This window comes from Drosophila montana, unplaced genomic scaffold (genome assembly GCF_035044405.1).
Source record: "Drosophila montana isolate Dmon_TW-CO22-7 unplaced genomic scaffold, ASM3504440v1 contig_920_1, whole genome shotgun sequence".
NCBI lineage: Eukaryota > Metazoa > Arthropoda > Insecta > Diptera > Drosophilidae > Drosophila > Drosophila montana.
In genome coordinates, this window is record NW_026999206.1 from 409,248 (window position 1) to 425,000 (window position 15,753).

Here is a 15,753-nt window from a genome sequence, read left to right on the forward strand (position 1 = left end):
TTAGTGTGCGCCCCACAAACAAGAACGAACGAACAAACGAACGAGCAACAACAACAACCACTGCTGCTCGTAGTTTTTACAACTCCTGCTAGTCTCGGTTCAGTTTTTTTTTTTTTTTTTTTGGGCTATAAATTGGCGTCCTTCATTGAACGAGCCGAAAGCTGCCGCTGCGCTGCCGCTGTCGTTGCCGTAGATCCCACCCCATCAACGGACACAGCAGCGTTAGCGGCAGCGGGCGGCCAGCACCGCAAACAATACAAAATGGGCACCACACACACACCAGCAAAGGGGCACCAACACACGCGCAGCTCGGCGCACGCACACAATGAAAACTGGTCGAACGACTGGAAGATTTCCAGGCCAACTGGAAGTATTGCGTGTGCTGAAGCGGCCTAGCTAGCTAAACATTGGTGCACAGCAGCTGTGCTGCTCGCACGCACGGCATGCTGCTGCGCACATGCGCCATATTGAGCTCACACGCTGCGCAGGGGAAATTGTCGTTCCGACGGGCTCGCTGCCTGGCATTGGGTGTGCGAGCGGCACAGCTAGCTGTGCGGCAGTCGGCAGACGCCGCCCCTGATGCTGGTGTTGATTTACCGTTGCGCGCCAGCGACGCCGACAGCGCAGCTGCGGCGCAGCGACGACAGTGGCGACAACGTCGACAACGTCGCTGCCAAGGACCAAGTCAGGCAACAAAATCCCGTTGCCGTTGCCGTTGCTGTTGCCGTTGCCGTTGCCGTTGCCATTGCCCGTGCACGTTGCATGCCACCGTTGGATGGGCCGCCGTTCTCGCGCACACAGCAACTTTCTAGCCAGGTCCCAACCACCAACGCTGGAGCAGGCATCGGCGTAGTCGACGACGACGGCAACGACGACGACGACGACGACGACGACGACGATGGCGACGACGACGATGGCGACGACAAAACTCCTGCTGCACATTAAGTCAGGCAACAGTTTAACGTGGAAATTATTGCGAATTTGTTGTGTGTTTTTGCGACAGGCGACAGGCGACAAAAAAAAAAACACGCGTGATAAACGCGAGCGAGTTTCCAACAACAAAAGCAGCAATCATTTTTTTAGTGTTAAGTGCAGTTATTCTCGATTGTTATTGTTGGCGGCCTACAGATAGCAATACACACACTCACACACACACACGAGCAGCCGGCATATTAGCTCAGAGCGAGAGAGAGGGAGAGCGAACGCGCTAAAGAGAGCGCGCGTGGTCAAGCTTTGAAAGCCGTTAAATTAAAAGCGAACATAACAAAAGCAGCAACAACAACAACAACAACAACAAGATTCAAGTAATTTGCAGGCCATCTCAAGGCAGAAACAAAAATAACAGTTGAAAGCGTTTGCATTTTCGAACTCGAATTCGCACAAGTTTCTAATAACTAATTAGGAGCGACAGAGATAGAGGCTGAAAGAGCGCGCGCTTGAAAGCTAGACGGGGGGAGAGAAGGCGGGAGAGAGAGAGAGCGTGCGATGCCGCAGCGTTCGCCATTTGCCATACAAGAGCTGCTCGGCCTGGCCGTTGCGGCGGCAGCAACAACAACAACAACAGCAACATGTGACACAAAACCAACAATTACAACAACAACAACAACAACAGCAGCAGCAGCGGCAGCGGCAGCAACATGCGAAACGGCAACTGATTTAACAACAGCCGCAACAACAACGGCAACAAGCATCGCGCGCGAAACGCCAACGCCGCCAAAGATAACAACAACATCAACAACAACATCAGCGGCAGCGGCAGCCAACACGACGCACTACAACAACAGTGCAGCAGCGGCAACGACAACAATAACAGCAGCAGGCAGCTTGGCAACATTGGAGCAACAACAACATTTTAGGGATCACCAACAACAGCAACAACAACAACAACAACAACAGCAGCAACAACAGCTGACAATGGCCGCCGCCTCGCGCATGGCCTATTTTAATGCACACGCTGCTGTGGCCGCTGCATTTATGCCACATCAGCTGGCCGCTGCAGTGCATCATCATCATCATCATCCGCATTCGCATCCGCATACGCATCCGCATCCGCACCACCATCCGCACCACCCACACGCAGCGCATACGCATCATACGCAACAGCAGCCGCCGCCACCGTCGTCAGCAATGCAAATGCCACCGCACCACCCACTGCTGCATGCGCAGGGTAAGCCATTAGCCACCCCCCCCCCCCCTCCCCATCAACAGCAACCAAAAAGCCAGCCGAATAGCAGCCAGTGGCTCAATTGCTGTTGTCACAGTTACTGTTACAGTTACGATTACAGTTACAGCTCGAGTAATCGGCAACTGGTTTTGTCACCTGCACCACGCACACAGACACAGACACGCACACATACTCACACAATAGACGGACAAAGCGACGAGCCGCTTAGTTTGCATAAAAAAGAAATTAATCAACGAGCTATCGACGAGCCCATCAGACACACACGCACACACACTCACAGTCTTTGGCTCAAGCTGCAGCTTTTGAGCCACTCCACACCACCTCCACCTCCGCCTCTCCACTCAAGTTGAGCTGCTAATTGCAATGGCAATTGCTTATATGTGAGTGTCTGTCTGTCTGTGTGTGTGTGTGTGTGGGTGTGTGTGTGTAAATGTGCGAAAGGGAAGCGACAAACACAGCCACAGTGGGGCCATTAATTAACGTAAATGCAAATATAAATTATGGCGGATTAACGCAACCAATATAAAACAAAAGCAAATAAATATATTATGAGAGATTTAAAAAAAGCTAGACGGACGACATACTTGACATAGCATGTTTTTGAATGGTTTCACTACAGAAATAAATAAAAAGGTATAAATAAACCTTATATGTGTTCAACTCAATATTTGTTTATCATATCATTTTTTTATGGTTGGACAAACTTCGCGAAGGATATTTCGAAGCATTGACAAAAACAGAAAAAAATATGTGAATGTCTACGAACAAATTCGTTCATTAATTAAAAATATGTATGTTTAAGAAATAATTCAATTTACTTTGCGATCTGTCAATAGTCAATATATTTAACTGTCTTTCAATGTTCGAATATCCCTAAGCTATTGACGTTAGAATAATTCTTTGTGCGTTCCAGCAAAAGTTGATATAAAAAAAAGATAGTCTCCATGTCACAAAATAAGTAGTAGCAGAGAGCTGTATATTAGTATAGCTTCAATCTAAATAAATTTGTATTTTATTTGCGCTACTTAAAAATGATGTTACATTTAAAGGTTTAAATTATTTTTGTTCCACTTACCGTAAAAATAAGCACTTGGCATGTTCAGGCAGCAGTTGAAAATTCAAATTCAATTCATTTGGTACTTTGCCTCACTGTAAATCGCGACTTTGTCTGCGGATCAGCAGCAAAAGATACGAGCAGTGGACGAAAACGCGGGAGAGGCAGTGAGAGCTTAAGTCGAGCAAGTGGCAATATCACCGCAGCGAGACGGGCAGCAACAACAACAACAACAACAGCAGCCGCAGCAGCAGCAGCAGCAGCAAACAGCAACTGAAGCTCGCACAACGATTGACTCTCCCACACACGCACACACACACACACTAAAACAAACTCATTGGCATATACACATGCACATACTAATGCATGATGGCAGATAATCTGGCTGCTTGAAGTGCCAACTGTTATTGTTGTTGTGGTTGATGCTGTTGTTATTGTTATTATTATTTTAATTAGCGTTAAAATGTCATCGTCATCACTCAGCATGTTGTTGTTAGTGTTTCACTGTGCCAAATTGAAGCTTTGCTTGCCAGTCACTCGCCCTGCACGCTCGCACTCCGTCCCACACACACTGAACGAGCACAATACCGCACGCACTCTCGCACTCGCACTCGCACTCTTCAACTCTTCCGCTCTCCCGCTCTCCTGCTCTTCTGCTCTCTACATTGAGCGCTCGCTCGCAAAGTTCAAATCTAGTTTTGTGTGTTAGAAACTTCCGGACGATATTTCTTTCGAATTGCTTGCTTTCTCTTTTCTTACTGCATTGTTGTTCTTATTATTTGGTTCGTTTATTAATTGTGCATGCATGTACATGCGTGTGTGTGTGTGTGTGTGTGCTTGTGTATTTATTTATCGCATATTTTGTGTGCTTTGTGCCGTGCTCGCGTAATTTGTTTAATAAATGTGAGAAAGAACTTTTGGCGCAGCTTTTGCTGCTGTTGGTAACTGTTATTGTTGGCGCTTTTTTATTCGCGTCATCTTATTTAATTTTGCATATTGTTGCTGCTGCTACGTTCTGTTTTGCCGCTTCTTTGTGTTTGTGTGCGTGCGTGTGTTTGTGTGTGTGTTTAGTGTGTGTGCGTTGTTTGTCTCGCTGATTTTTAACACTTTTGTTGATTTTTCCCATTTGCCCCTTTCGTCAATTAAAGTCGCGTCAAGTTTGGGGCCAAAAGCCCAAACGGATTTCCTGCCATATAGCCACCCAGTGGCGCCCCAACCCCGCCCCCCGTCAGCCCCTCTCGACAAACGGTCACACTCAGTCGGGCCATTAAGTGCCTTTGATCTTTTACACAATGTGCGAGCGGACAAATCGGAAAATTGTTACCACAAGCACAGCACAAGCCATTTATGTATATACACATTGCATACATATATACATATATGTACATATGTATGTGTATATACATATGTGCATATCTATATTTGTATATAGGCATCTAACTGTGTATGTGCACATAGATAAGTGTTTCTTTTTTGTCATTTAATTGACAATTTTCACTTTGGTTCGTGTCGCTTTGTTGTGACAGTCGTTTTGATGTGTTTGCACACACTCACACACACACAACACACACACAAGCGCGATTTGTTATTGCAAATTGAAAGCGAGAAGCTTTTTAACTTTGAAGCGCCATCTGTTGGGCATTGGCGGGGTCACGTCCCTGCATTCTTTCTTGGCAAATTACGTTTTGCCTCAAATTAACCATTGCCATATTTTTGAGGCGCTTGCGAAATGTGACAAAAAAATAAAAAATTATTCGGAAATATTTAACGAATGTGAAATTAGAGAGACCGAATACCAAGGTTTATATACCCTGTTTTTGTGCAAATGCAAGTAACAAGCGGAAGCAAGCGTCTATATAAGATGTATATATCTTTGGTCGGGAGAACGAGCTGAGTGAATTTCCGTTCGATTGATTATGGAGACCAAAAAAGCGAGAGACTTGACTTCCCCCTTAATATAAGTAGAAAGAGTTTCTCATTTTCTCGTCAAATTTTCATAATATTGTAAAAAACCGATTGTAAGACATAGTTTTTTAAGCATAGCTAGAAATTTGCATGAGTTAGATACATGAACTTGTATACATATGTATGTTGTATGGAATTTGCAGATTACAAATATTTCACTTTTTGTATAGCTTCTCCCACAAAATCTACTATGGGGTAAAAGTTTAAATTTCCTAAATATCAGACAACAGATCGCTACAAATAAATTTTACACAACTAATCATAGAAAAACACAAGGTTATGAATGTACAAATGAGGTTTTACAATGTTGGGCGGAGCTATGCAAAATATGAAATATGTTAGATCTGCGTAGACTCCAACAGGAACTACATACCAAAGTTTGTGTCTCCAGCTGTTATAATCCTCGAGATATGCATATATGAAAAAAACATATTCAATATTGATATCTATCGATATGTGTTATTATCGAAAAAAAAATAGGAGGACACGGAAAGTTGTATTTTATTGATAACTTAATCTAAAAGCTTAGAAAATCTTTAACATATATTTCAATGTTGCAATCAGAGTTATAATAATACAATAATTATGTAGAGAACTGCTGCTAATTGCTGCATGTCAATGACGGAGTGAGGCAAGTCAGGTCACATGTTGCGAGTGCCCTTTGATATTTGAGACAGTTTGCTAATAGCCTCTGCCTTTGCCTACTAGCCCAGGCCCCCTTTCCCGCCCACCATTCTGCTGCCCCAGTTTGTTTGGCTGTTAGAAATATTCTTAATTGTGCGCGTTGGCAATGTGTGCGGTCTCTATATAGACAAGAGAGCCGACTTCCTTCACTATATAGACACCAGACCTCGGGCAGACAACTTGCTTTGACTTTGCTTTGATTTTGCGTTGACGTAAATGAAAGAAAAAAAAAAACACAACACAACGAAAAAAATAATAAGTGCGTATGGCTGACACTGACTGCGCAATACGCTGTTTGCAGTGTAATTTTGAGTCTGCTTTGCTTATTGCTTATGTGACTCTTAGACTGTAATTAATGAGCTGTGACTGTCAAACTGTGACTTTAGGATATGCCGAGAGGATAGTCTATATGCACCATGTTATATAGTCAGCCAGTCATTGCTGTAAGCCAATAAACTCTTCTTCACACTGTGTACAGGGTACAACAAGCAAAGAGGGAATAGGAAACTAGAACGAAAGGCCATCTTTAGCGCGCCGAAGATAAGCTACACTTGCAGGCATATTCTCTGGCATCTGTCTACAGGAATAATTAATATCCAACCAATTATTTCTAAAGAAGCCAAATGATTCGATTTTGCATATATGTGAGGAGAAGGGGAAAGCTCTGATTTTGCCAAAGTCGACAAAGATATCTGAAAAGAAACAAAACAAAAAGGTTTCCCGACTATATCTTTCAGACTGGGAGACAGACAGGCTCGTTATGACTGATTAAGAATATATAAATATACATTCATACATACGGATGTGTTACACACTTATTGATAAAATTGTAATACCCTCTAAAAAAAGGCATAAAACACGCGCGCACACACACACACACACACACACACACACACACACACACACACACACACGAATTTCGTCGCCCTTCGCTGAGGCGTTTGAGCTGTGCGCGACTGCGGCCCAACTTCAGCCTCAACCACCAGGGCACCCCTACCCCTCGGTCCAGTCAAGTGCCCCAAACGGCGCCCGCCCGCCCCCTGGCGCTTGCCCTTGCCGCCGCCGCATGCCACTTGTGTGCATTGTCTGAGGTGTGAACATTTTTACGACGACGTTGCCAACACGAGCGCAATTGCTGCTGTTGCTGTTGTTGTTGCTGCTGCTGCTGCTGCACTTTAGAAGGCGACCTCGAAGGCCCCGCCCCGCCCTGCCCCGCTCGCCAACCCATCAAACCTGCGCCGCTTTGATTTTTGTGAATTTCTTTTTTTTGCAAATTTAAAAGTCAATTAAAGCAACTTGACAAACGGAACTGAGTGGCACTCAAGGGGTTAATTTGCTGTGTGTGTGAGTGTGTGTGACTTGGCCACTATGTGTGTGTGTGTGCGCCACAAAAGTTTGGCGCGCATTCAACGGAATTAGCCGCAATTAAATTTAATGCACAAAATTCACAATAATTCCAAATCTGACTAATTATAATTATAATAATAATAGTTGAGCCAGCGAGTGAGCCCGTCTGTGGGTGTGCGTGTATATATGCTATATAAATAGCATATAATCATATGCTAGATTTTGTGCCGCGTCACGTGCCAATCAGCGGCGGAATCGTGCCCAAAAACACAGCTAACAGATACAGATACAGTACAATTACAGACAATTACAGAAAAACGTACAGATACAGATACAGATACAGATACAGATACAGATACAGATACAGATACAGATACAGATACAGATACAGATACAGATACAGATACAGATACAGATACAGATACAGATACAGATACAGATAGATACAGATACAGATACAGATACAGATACAGATACAGATACAGATACAGATACAGATACAGATACAGATACAGATACAGATACAGATACAGATACAGATACAGATACAGATACAGATACAGATACAGATACAGATACAGATACAGATACAGATACAGATACAGATACAGATACAGATACAGATACAGATACAGATACAGATACAGATACAGATACAGATACAGATACAGATACAGATACAGATACAGATACAGATACAGATACAGATACAGATACAGATACAGATACAGATACAGATACAGATACAGATACAGATACAGATACAGATACAGATACAGATACAGATACAGATACAGATACAGATACAGATACAGATACAGATACAGATACAGATACAGATACAGATACAGATACAGATACAGATACAGATACAGATACAGATACAGATACAGATACAGATACAGATACAGATACAGATACAGATACAGATACAGATACAGATACAGATACAGATACAGATACAGATACAGATACAGATACAGATACAGATACAGATACAGATACAGATACAGATACAGATACAGATACAGATACAGATACAGATACAGATACAGATACAGATACAGATACAGATACAGATACAGATACAGATACAGATACAGATACAGATACAGATACAGATACAGATACAGATACAGATACAGATACAGATACAGATACAGATACAGATACAGATACAGATACAGATACAGATACAGATACAGATACAGATACAGATACAGATACAGATACAGATACAGATACAGATACAGATACAGATACAGATACAGATACAGATACAGATACAGATACAGATACAGATACAGATACAGATACAGATACAGATACATCTGCAGACAGCTCGAGCTTAACGCTGCGCCAATTTAATAGCGCAAATAAACACGATTTGCCACTTGAGCCTCATTGTGAAGCTCTTTTTTTTGGCTGCTTCGCTTCTTCAGCGGCTCGATTTGAATCGTCGTGAATCGAATGAATAACTTTTGTTTTTTTTTTTTCTTCAGCATTTGATATTATTATACACTCTAAGAGTGGGTATTATAATTCTGTCACTTAAAGTGTAAAGATAAGAAGAAGACGTCTGCAATAACAAAAATTATATATATTATGGAGGGATGATCGGTTAAGAGATGGAATGGAACTGGTTTGATTGGATTCTTTTTCTTCCGTAACTTTCCGCTTGCAATTCTCAACAGGTTAAAGCATCCCATTTTCAATCCTAGATGCGATAGCAAAGTCTGCTAAGAATATAATGGGAAGGTTTTTGAAATAACTTTTTTATATATAAAAAAAAGTGAATTAATTAGTTAGTATATATACTCAGAAAGACTGTATCGAATCGATCTACTATATCATTTATCTACTGTCTATAAGGGTATATGATTTTCGTAGTTTCTCGGATAGCCCCCATTTCTTGTTTATTTATTCATTTGTTTTAATTTATTTTATTTTGTTATTTTTTCGGCTATTTTTAGCTGCTTTCACTGCTCGCCGTCGATGACTGCTAATTATGCAGCGCATATTCATTCAGATTCATAGATTCATAGATTCATGTGGGTATTCATCAACAAATAACCATTTGAAGTGTGGCCACTCAGCGATTTGAGCACATTGAGCAAACAGCTGCAGACCTGTTCGATTTGTTGGGTTACAGCAAATGTGAATAAGTGTGAGTGTATTCACTTGATTCAACATTCGTTCGCAAGCGTTCAGTTATTTTTCATTCAGTTTCTTTTGCAACTTAATTATTACTAAGATAATTGTCTGCAAAAGTTGTTGTTGTCACATGCGATTTTATTCAAGCGTGAATACACTCAAATGGCACACTTACTTAGGGCATTAGATTTGAATATAGTTATACTTATTCACTGAAAAATATCTATTTGTCATTACATCTCGTAATCAGAGCACAAATTTACAACCGAATTATTTAATGCTTAACATAAGCTAAGTGAATGCATTCATTTGATTCAGATCACAGTTTAAATGATGAATATTTTGTTAAAATTTGGCTCAATTGAAGCTCACACTTGTGTGTTTGTCAAAATGCAGAGAATCAAGTATTTATGAGTGCATTCACAATATTCATTGCACATTCAAAACGGTTTTTAAACGATATATTGTGCATAACACCCAAATGAGTTTATTCACAGTATAGTCATGTGAGTTAAATGAATGTATTCACTAAATATGCGCAACTATTCGAATGATTCAAAAACGAATTTCGGCAAGATGAGAAATAATCAATAGTATCGATGGCAAACAAGACCGAATATGAGCGTATTCACATTGTATTCATTGCAATAAGAAGCCGAGTTCGATTTTAATGAATGTATTCAATAAATAAGCGCAACCATTCGAATGATTCGAACGAAACGCAAACATGGGCAATAGTCATGACTCATTGCGATTGCTGACTGCTTGATGGGATGAATGCATTCAAGTGCGAGTACTCGAAACTTGTACCTACTGCCAGCTGCCATTCACTTGTACCGCCGCACACACACACACACTCACACACCCAAACACACACACACACACACATAATTTGTTGTTGTTTGTGGCTACTTTGCATGACCCGCGGTCATTGGCGCTTTAGCGAGAGCTCACGACGCGACGTCTGTTGGTGCCACGCTTTGTGTGGTCGCGATTAGAAATGTGTGTGCGTGTGTTGCACGTTTAGCTATAAAATTCGCCAGAGCTTCAGCTTGCAGGGGGTGTGGCAACCAAGGGGCGTGCGGCGCGGTGCGGCAAACAGCGACGATTCGTTGCGGTTCGTGTCGACCCATATCAGCTTTTGTTTAGCTTTAATCAGTTTATAAATACTTCGTCACTTGCATTTCTATAGAGCTGTGCGTTTCCCCGTTTACAGATTCAGCTGTTGTTGTATTCACACTCACACCAACATACCAACACACACACACACATACACTCACTCAGAAGTACTCACAATTCCTTATAGAAATTTCGCGCAATATCGAATTTCACGATTTCAAAATTCTTGGTAAATCAGCAGCGGCTGTTGATTGCCGTTGACAAGCCATAGCAGAGCAGAGTAGTCCATGGGCCAGCCAGGAGGGGTAACCAAAGGGTGGCAGAAGGGCCTAGGGGCTAAGGGGGGGGGGGGCTTAGGGGCCTGATAACAAGACGAAAGCTAATAAATGTAGTTCCCAGTTTGATGTGTGCGCATTGTTGACGTCCTCCGTTCTCCGCTCTCATCGCATGCCGTCAGCAGGGGCGTGTCAAGGGGGGGGGGGGGGGCAGTAGCGGGCTGCTGGTGTAGTGGGTAAGCCTACACACATACTCACACACACACACACACACACACACATGTGTGTCGCACGAGTTGAGCTCTTATTGTGCTCGCAGCATTTTGCGCAATGCGTCAGCAAGTGCCAACAATTGTGGCCCCTACCAACGCCAATCCCCCCTTCCCTACCATTTATTAAATCCACCCCCCTTTGACAGCGCACCAACGCAGCCTCTGCCGCTTGTCCGATTGTGCGCGTCGCAACCCCTTTAAAGCGAGGCATTTCGAACGCCTTAAAACAATGAAACATCGAGCAGAAATTAGCGGGGTTGTCTGTCAAATTTGATTTTGCTTTGATATGTCACTCCGAGGAACCGACCCGACGACCCGCCGACCCTCCAACTTGGACAGCACAGCGTTCGGAGAGAAGCTGAGCCACTCGATGATTTGCATTTGCGACGCTTGCCACGGCTGCAGCAGGCAGAGGCTGCGGCTGGGGCAAGCTGGCAGAGGGGCAAGAAGATGCGCGGTCAGGGTCAGGTCGTATTGCTAGAGAGCTTTTGTTAGGCTAATAAATGCGGCAACTAATGAGCAAACATTGTGTGTGTGTGTGTGTGTAGCACAGTGAAGCTTCAATTGCATGTACTTGCGAGAGAATATTTGTCAAGAAAACACATACATCAGTAATATATATATAACATATACACATAAGTAATATATATCGATAACAACTATTGATAAATGCCAATGCCCCTTACCTCTCTTCTCGTCCAGATTTCAATATCAATAAAACTAAATGTATATCGACTCGAAATAAAAATCAAATACAAATATCGATGGCATATATCTTGTCATAATTTGAAAGCCAATGGCACTTTAGGTAAATCGATAACTAAAATCAAGCAGTAAGATCGATAACAACTATTGATAACAGGCAATCACTTTACTTCTTTTATCGATAACATCAATCAATAACTTTCGATAAAAGCTAGCAATAGACCTCGGCCCCTTTTACTTCTGCTGCCTCCTTTCATAATGTTAATAACAGTCGCACCTCAAGTATATCAATCACAAAAACTAGTAAAAACTATCGATAGCCGCCATTGATTTGACAAATGACTTTAATTACGTATATCGATAGCAACAATCAATGACTACCGATAGCAGCTATCGATAACCATCGATAAATTTGCCTTAACCGCTTCTTTACATCATTTATAGGTAAAATATCAGAGAGCATGATCTCTTCTTGACCATCGATTAGATTAGATTTCATTGTCAATATGACTATAGTAACATATATCGGTAAAAGTATCAATTGCAATAGATAACAGCTACAGATAGTCATCGATAATGTTTACTCCTCTAACATCGTGTTCTACTTCAAATAATAATCGTACTAAATGTATATCTTTAGCAAAACTATTTAGGAACTATAGATATCGGCTATTTTTAGCCATCGATAAGATTTACATTTGTTTCCCAGTTACATATATTGGTAATGGCATCGATAACAATCGATAACAGTTATTGATAGCACTACAAGTAAATATATAACAACTATCGATAACAGCTATTGATAATCATCGCTTAGCTTTACTTCTTTTGCCTTCTGCTTCAATCTCACCAATCACGTATTTTCGTAGCTGTTCCTAACCTCGTTTTCTGCTGTTCTTCTTTTTTGCAGGATTTCCACAACTGAAGAACTTCAGCGGCACCGGAACATGTTTACCTGGTAAGCGCGTGTACTCCAAATACCCTTTAGAAATAAAAAGCATCGCCTAAAGGTAGGCAATGAGCTGGATCGGATGCAATCCTTGCAAGCTTAGCCAGGCTGCCCTTTGCGCTTTGACCAACAGAGGGCAGCAGCAACTCTCTCGCTCGCTCTCTCTCTTTTGCTCTCTTCCTCTCTCAGCTGCACGCTAATTAATGGGCATTCCAGAGCTTCATTTCGAATTGGTTGCTTGCCGGGCGGGTTGCCGGAGCAGGTCCTTGCTCAACTCATAAATTCTCCAAATTGCTAATAAAATAAACAATTTAGCTTAAAACAAGCGAGCAAAAAACATAAAAGAAGCACATGTGTGTGTGTGTGTGTGTATGTGTGTCAGTGTGTGAGGCAAAAGTCAACTAATGAAATTTTCATTTCCATTTTGTTGCATTCGCAACGGGCAATAAATATTTTCAACATACGCTTTTATACGCAATTTACACGCACATACATCTCACACATCCTCAACCCGAGGACATGTGTCTGTCACTGTGTGTGCGCGTGTGTGTGTGTGTGTGTGTGTGCTTTAACCCTTTTGCCACACACATGCCCGAAAAACAAAAAACAAAAGCGAAATAAGTGCGAGGCGCACATAAACTTGTCCAATAAGAAACCCACCAAAAAACCCAATTGGAACGCTTGCGCTTGCGCTAGTTGCGGGGCGTGTGGGCAGCGTTTGATGGCAAGGGGTAGAGCAGGGGTAGTGCAGAGAGCATAAATTGAATTGTTTGCCCTAACAGCCGTAACAGCAAAGAGTTCATATATGAAAAATAAAAGGAACTAATTCAATTTGAAGGAACTGCGAATATAAAAATGACTATCAGGAAAGGAAGGTTATCTTCGGCACGCCGAAGATTAAATACCCTTGAAAATATCACGAAAAAACAGAATGTTTTGTCTTACAGCATTTTTTCGACTGATTCTTCCTATAGAGCTATATAATATAGTAGTGCGATCTTGACAAGATTTGGCTCAAGACCAAAGCTTAAAAACTGAGGGACAAGTTCGCATTGGACAGACGATCAGGCGGAGGGCGGACGGACGGATGGATAGACATGGACATGGCCATATCATGATGACATGATCTAGAATATATACATATATTTTAAGGGGTCGAAAGTGTCTCCTTTTATATATCATATTATATATATTATAATATAGCAGTATGCAATAAGTGCATTGTTATTTGTGGGAATACCCAAGCTAACAATCGATATTATGATAAGTCTGTCGATAGTCAAGAGAGAAGCCAAAGAAGCTAGTTTGTGAAATTAAAAACTGAAAAAGAGATTGTAAAGCAATGAAGCCAATATATTGTTTTAAGAATAAACCATTTTTAGTTCAGTTTCAGTTTTGATTGTTCTTTATCAAAATCCCATTCGGTTTAAGATTTCGGTTCAATGAACATATTTAACTCCAAGCTTGCAGCTTAACTTGGTTCCGTCGGAACTAGAACTAGATGAGCTGAACTAGTTGAGCTTGGAGCCAGTTCAGGTGGTTGTTGTTGTTGTTGTTGCTGTTGTTGTTGGCGGAGCCTAGTTAATTGCCTTTTTGTTGAGCTCGCACTTGGCTCTAATCTCTAATCTCTGGATAGCACGAACTTGGCCACTTGGCAGCACATTCTTGGCTATTCTGTTTTTATGAAGGCCTCAAGTGCGCTGCTTAAGTATTTTAGTAGCAGCCACTCGACGCTTGCATTCTTCACTTGCAGCACCAGCAACAGCAGCAGCAACAGCAACAATAAAGAAAAGAAGCCACTTTTGAGCCATTTGCGATAGCAACACGAGCTCCACACAAAGGCGTCAAGTGGGGCAATTTCCCTCGACTCGAGTCGTGCCGCGCAATCCGCCCAACCCGTGCCAACCAGGGCTGGCCAAGGCTGCAGTCCATTCCATTCCATTCCATTCCATTCCAATCCGTTTTGTACCGCCTGCCGTCGCCCCTTACCCCTCGCCTGCCGCCACTGCCATGCCTTGTCTTGTCTGCCTGATGATGCACTTGTCCCGGCTAAGATTTTAATTGGCATTTTTTTCCCCCATTTCTTTTCTGCTTTTGCCTTTGCTTGCCGCGACAGGCTGGCTTTGGCTGTGCTGCCAGGACTTAACCCTTGCCTCCACCATCCCAGCCCCCGTCCCATCGCAGCCCACCACGCCCACAACGCCCACCACTGCCGCTTCACCTCGCCATTGCCATGGAGCGTGTCTAAGTTTTATTTGCTGGCCATGGCGAATGCATCTGCAGACCTGGCGCCCCGCGGCTGCTGCGCCTAATTGAAACAAACACACACTCACACACACACACACAAAACACACACAGCACATGTGGAACCAATCGCATTTCGCATCGCACCAGTTGAGTGAATCCTTGAATTGTTTTTAAGCGTCCTGGAAGGGGGGGGGGGGTGATGGGGTGGTGGGGGGTATGCAGAGCTGTGACAATTTTTATTTATTTCTTTTTTTGGTTGTCCACCTGTAGAACCAATTAATATACACTGAGCTTCTTCCTTAATAACAATAAATATATACGCTCGAGAGTAGTGTCCGCTTAATAGAGAGGGAGTGGCAATGGCCTGATTTGTAATGATTTGAGAGAAATGTCCGCTCAAGCGGGCTGTCCGGCTAATTGGAGTGTGCGTTATGAAAGTTTTTAGTATATAAAGAAATATATAATAATAATAGCATAATAAATACTCACAATATCCATTCATAAGCAACCGAGTACAAAGAGTATTCATGGAATTCTATCAAAACGAGTACGAGTATTCATATTAATATATATATGGTATTTCAGTTTTTCACGCATTTCTCTAATGAACTTTTCGAAGAAAAAAACACTAAAATAAAAATGACAAATTATTTCTGATGGTTCAGCTTACGGCTCCATTTCAGGCGCGGCTCCTAAACCCAATTTATCACAATTTTGAACCCACATTTTTTACACAGCACTTATATTCTCATGTATGTACAAAGAGCTCACGTCATAATTCAATTTTTAATTTGCGG

General features: G+C 42.3%; 1 protein-coding gene across 2 annotated transcripts in view; it reads left to right on the forward strand.

Annotated features, from left to right (window-relative positions):
- Positions 1-1,352: 1,352 nt before the first annotated feature.
- Vsx2 (Visual system homeobox 2) overlaps positions 1,353-15,753 on the forward strand; it is a 60,346-nt gene continuing 45,945 nt past the window's right edge. Inside the window, exons 1-2 of one of the 2 annotated variants that reach the window (XM_064699451.1) lie at positions 1,353-2,167; positions 12,671-12,718. In XM_064699451.1, coding sequence (XP_064555521.1) covers positions 1,486-2,167; positions 12,671-12,718 — 730 coding nt within the window. In that variant the 5' untranslated portion in view covers positions 1,353-1,485. The remainder of the gene's footprint in view (positions 2,168-12,670; positions 12,719-15,753) is intronic. The other variant, XM_064699450.1, reaches the window with a different exon arrangement.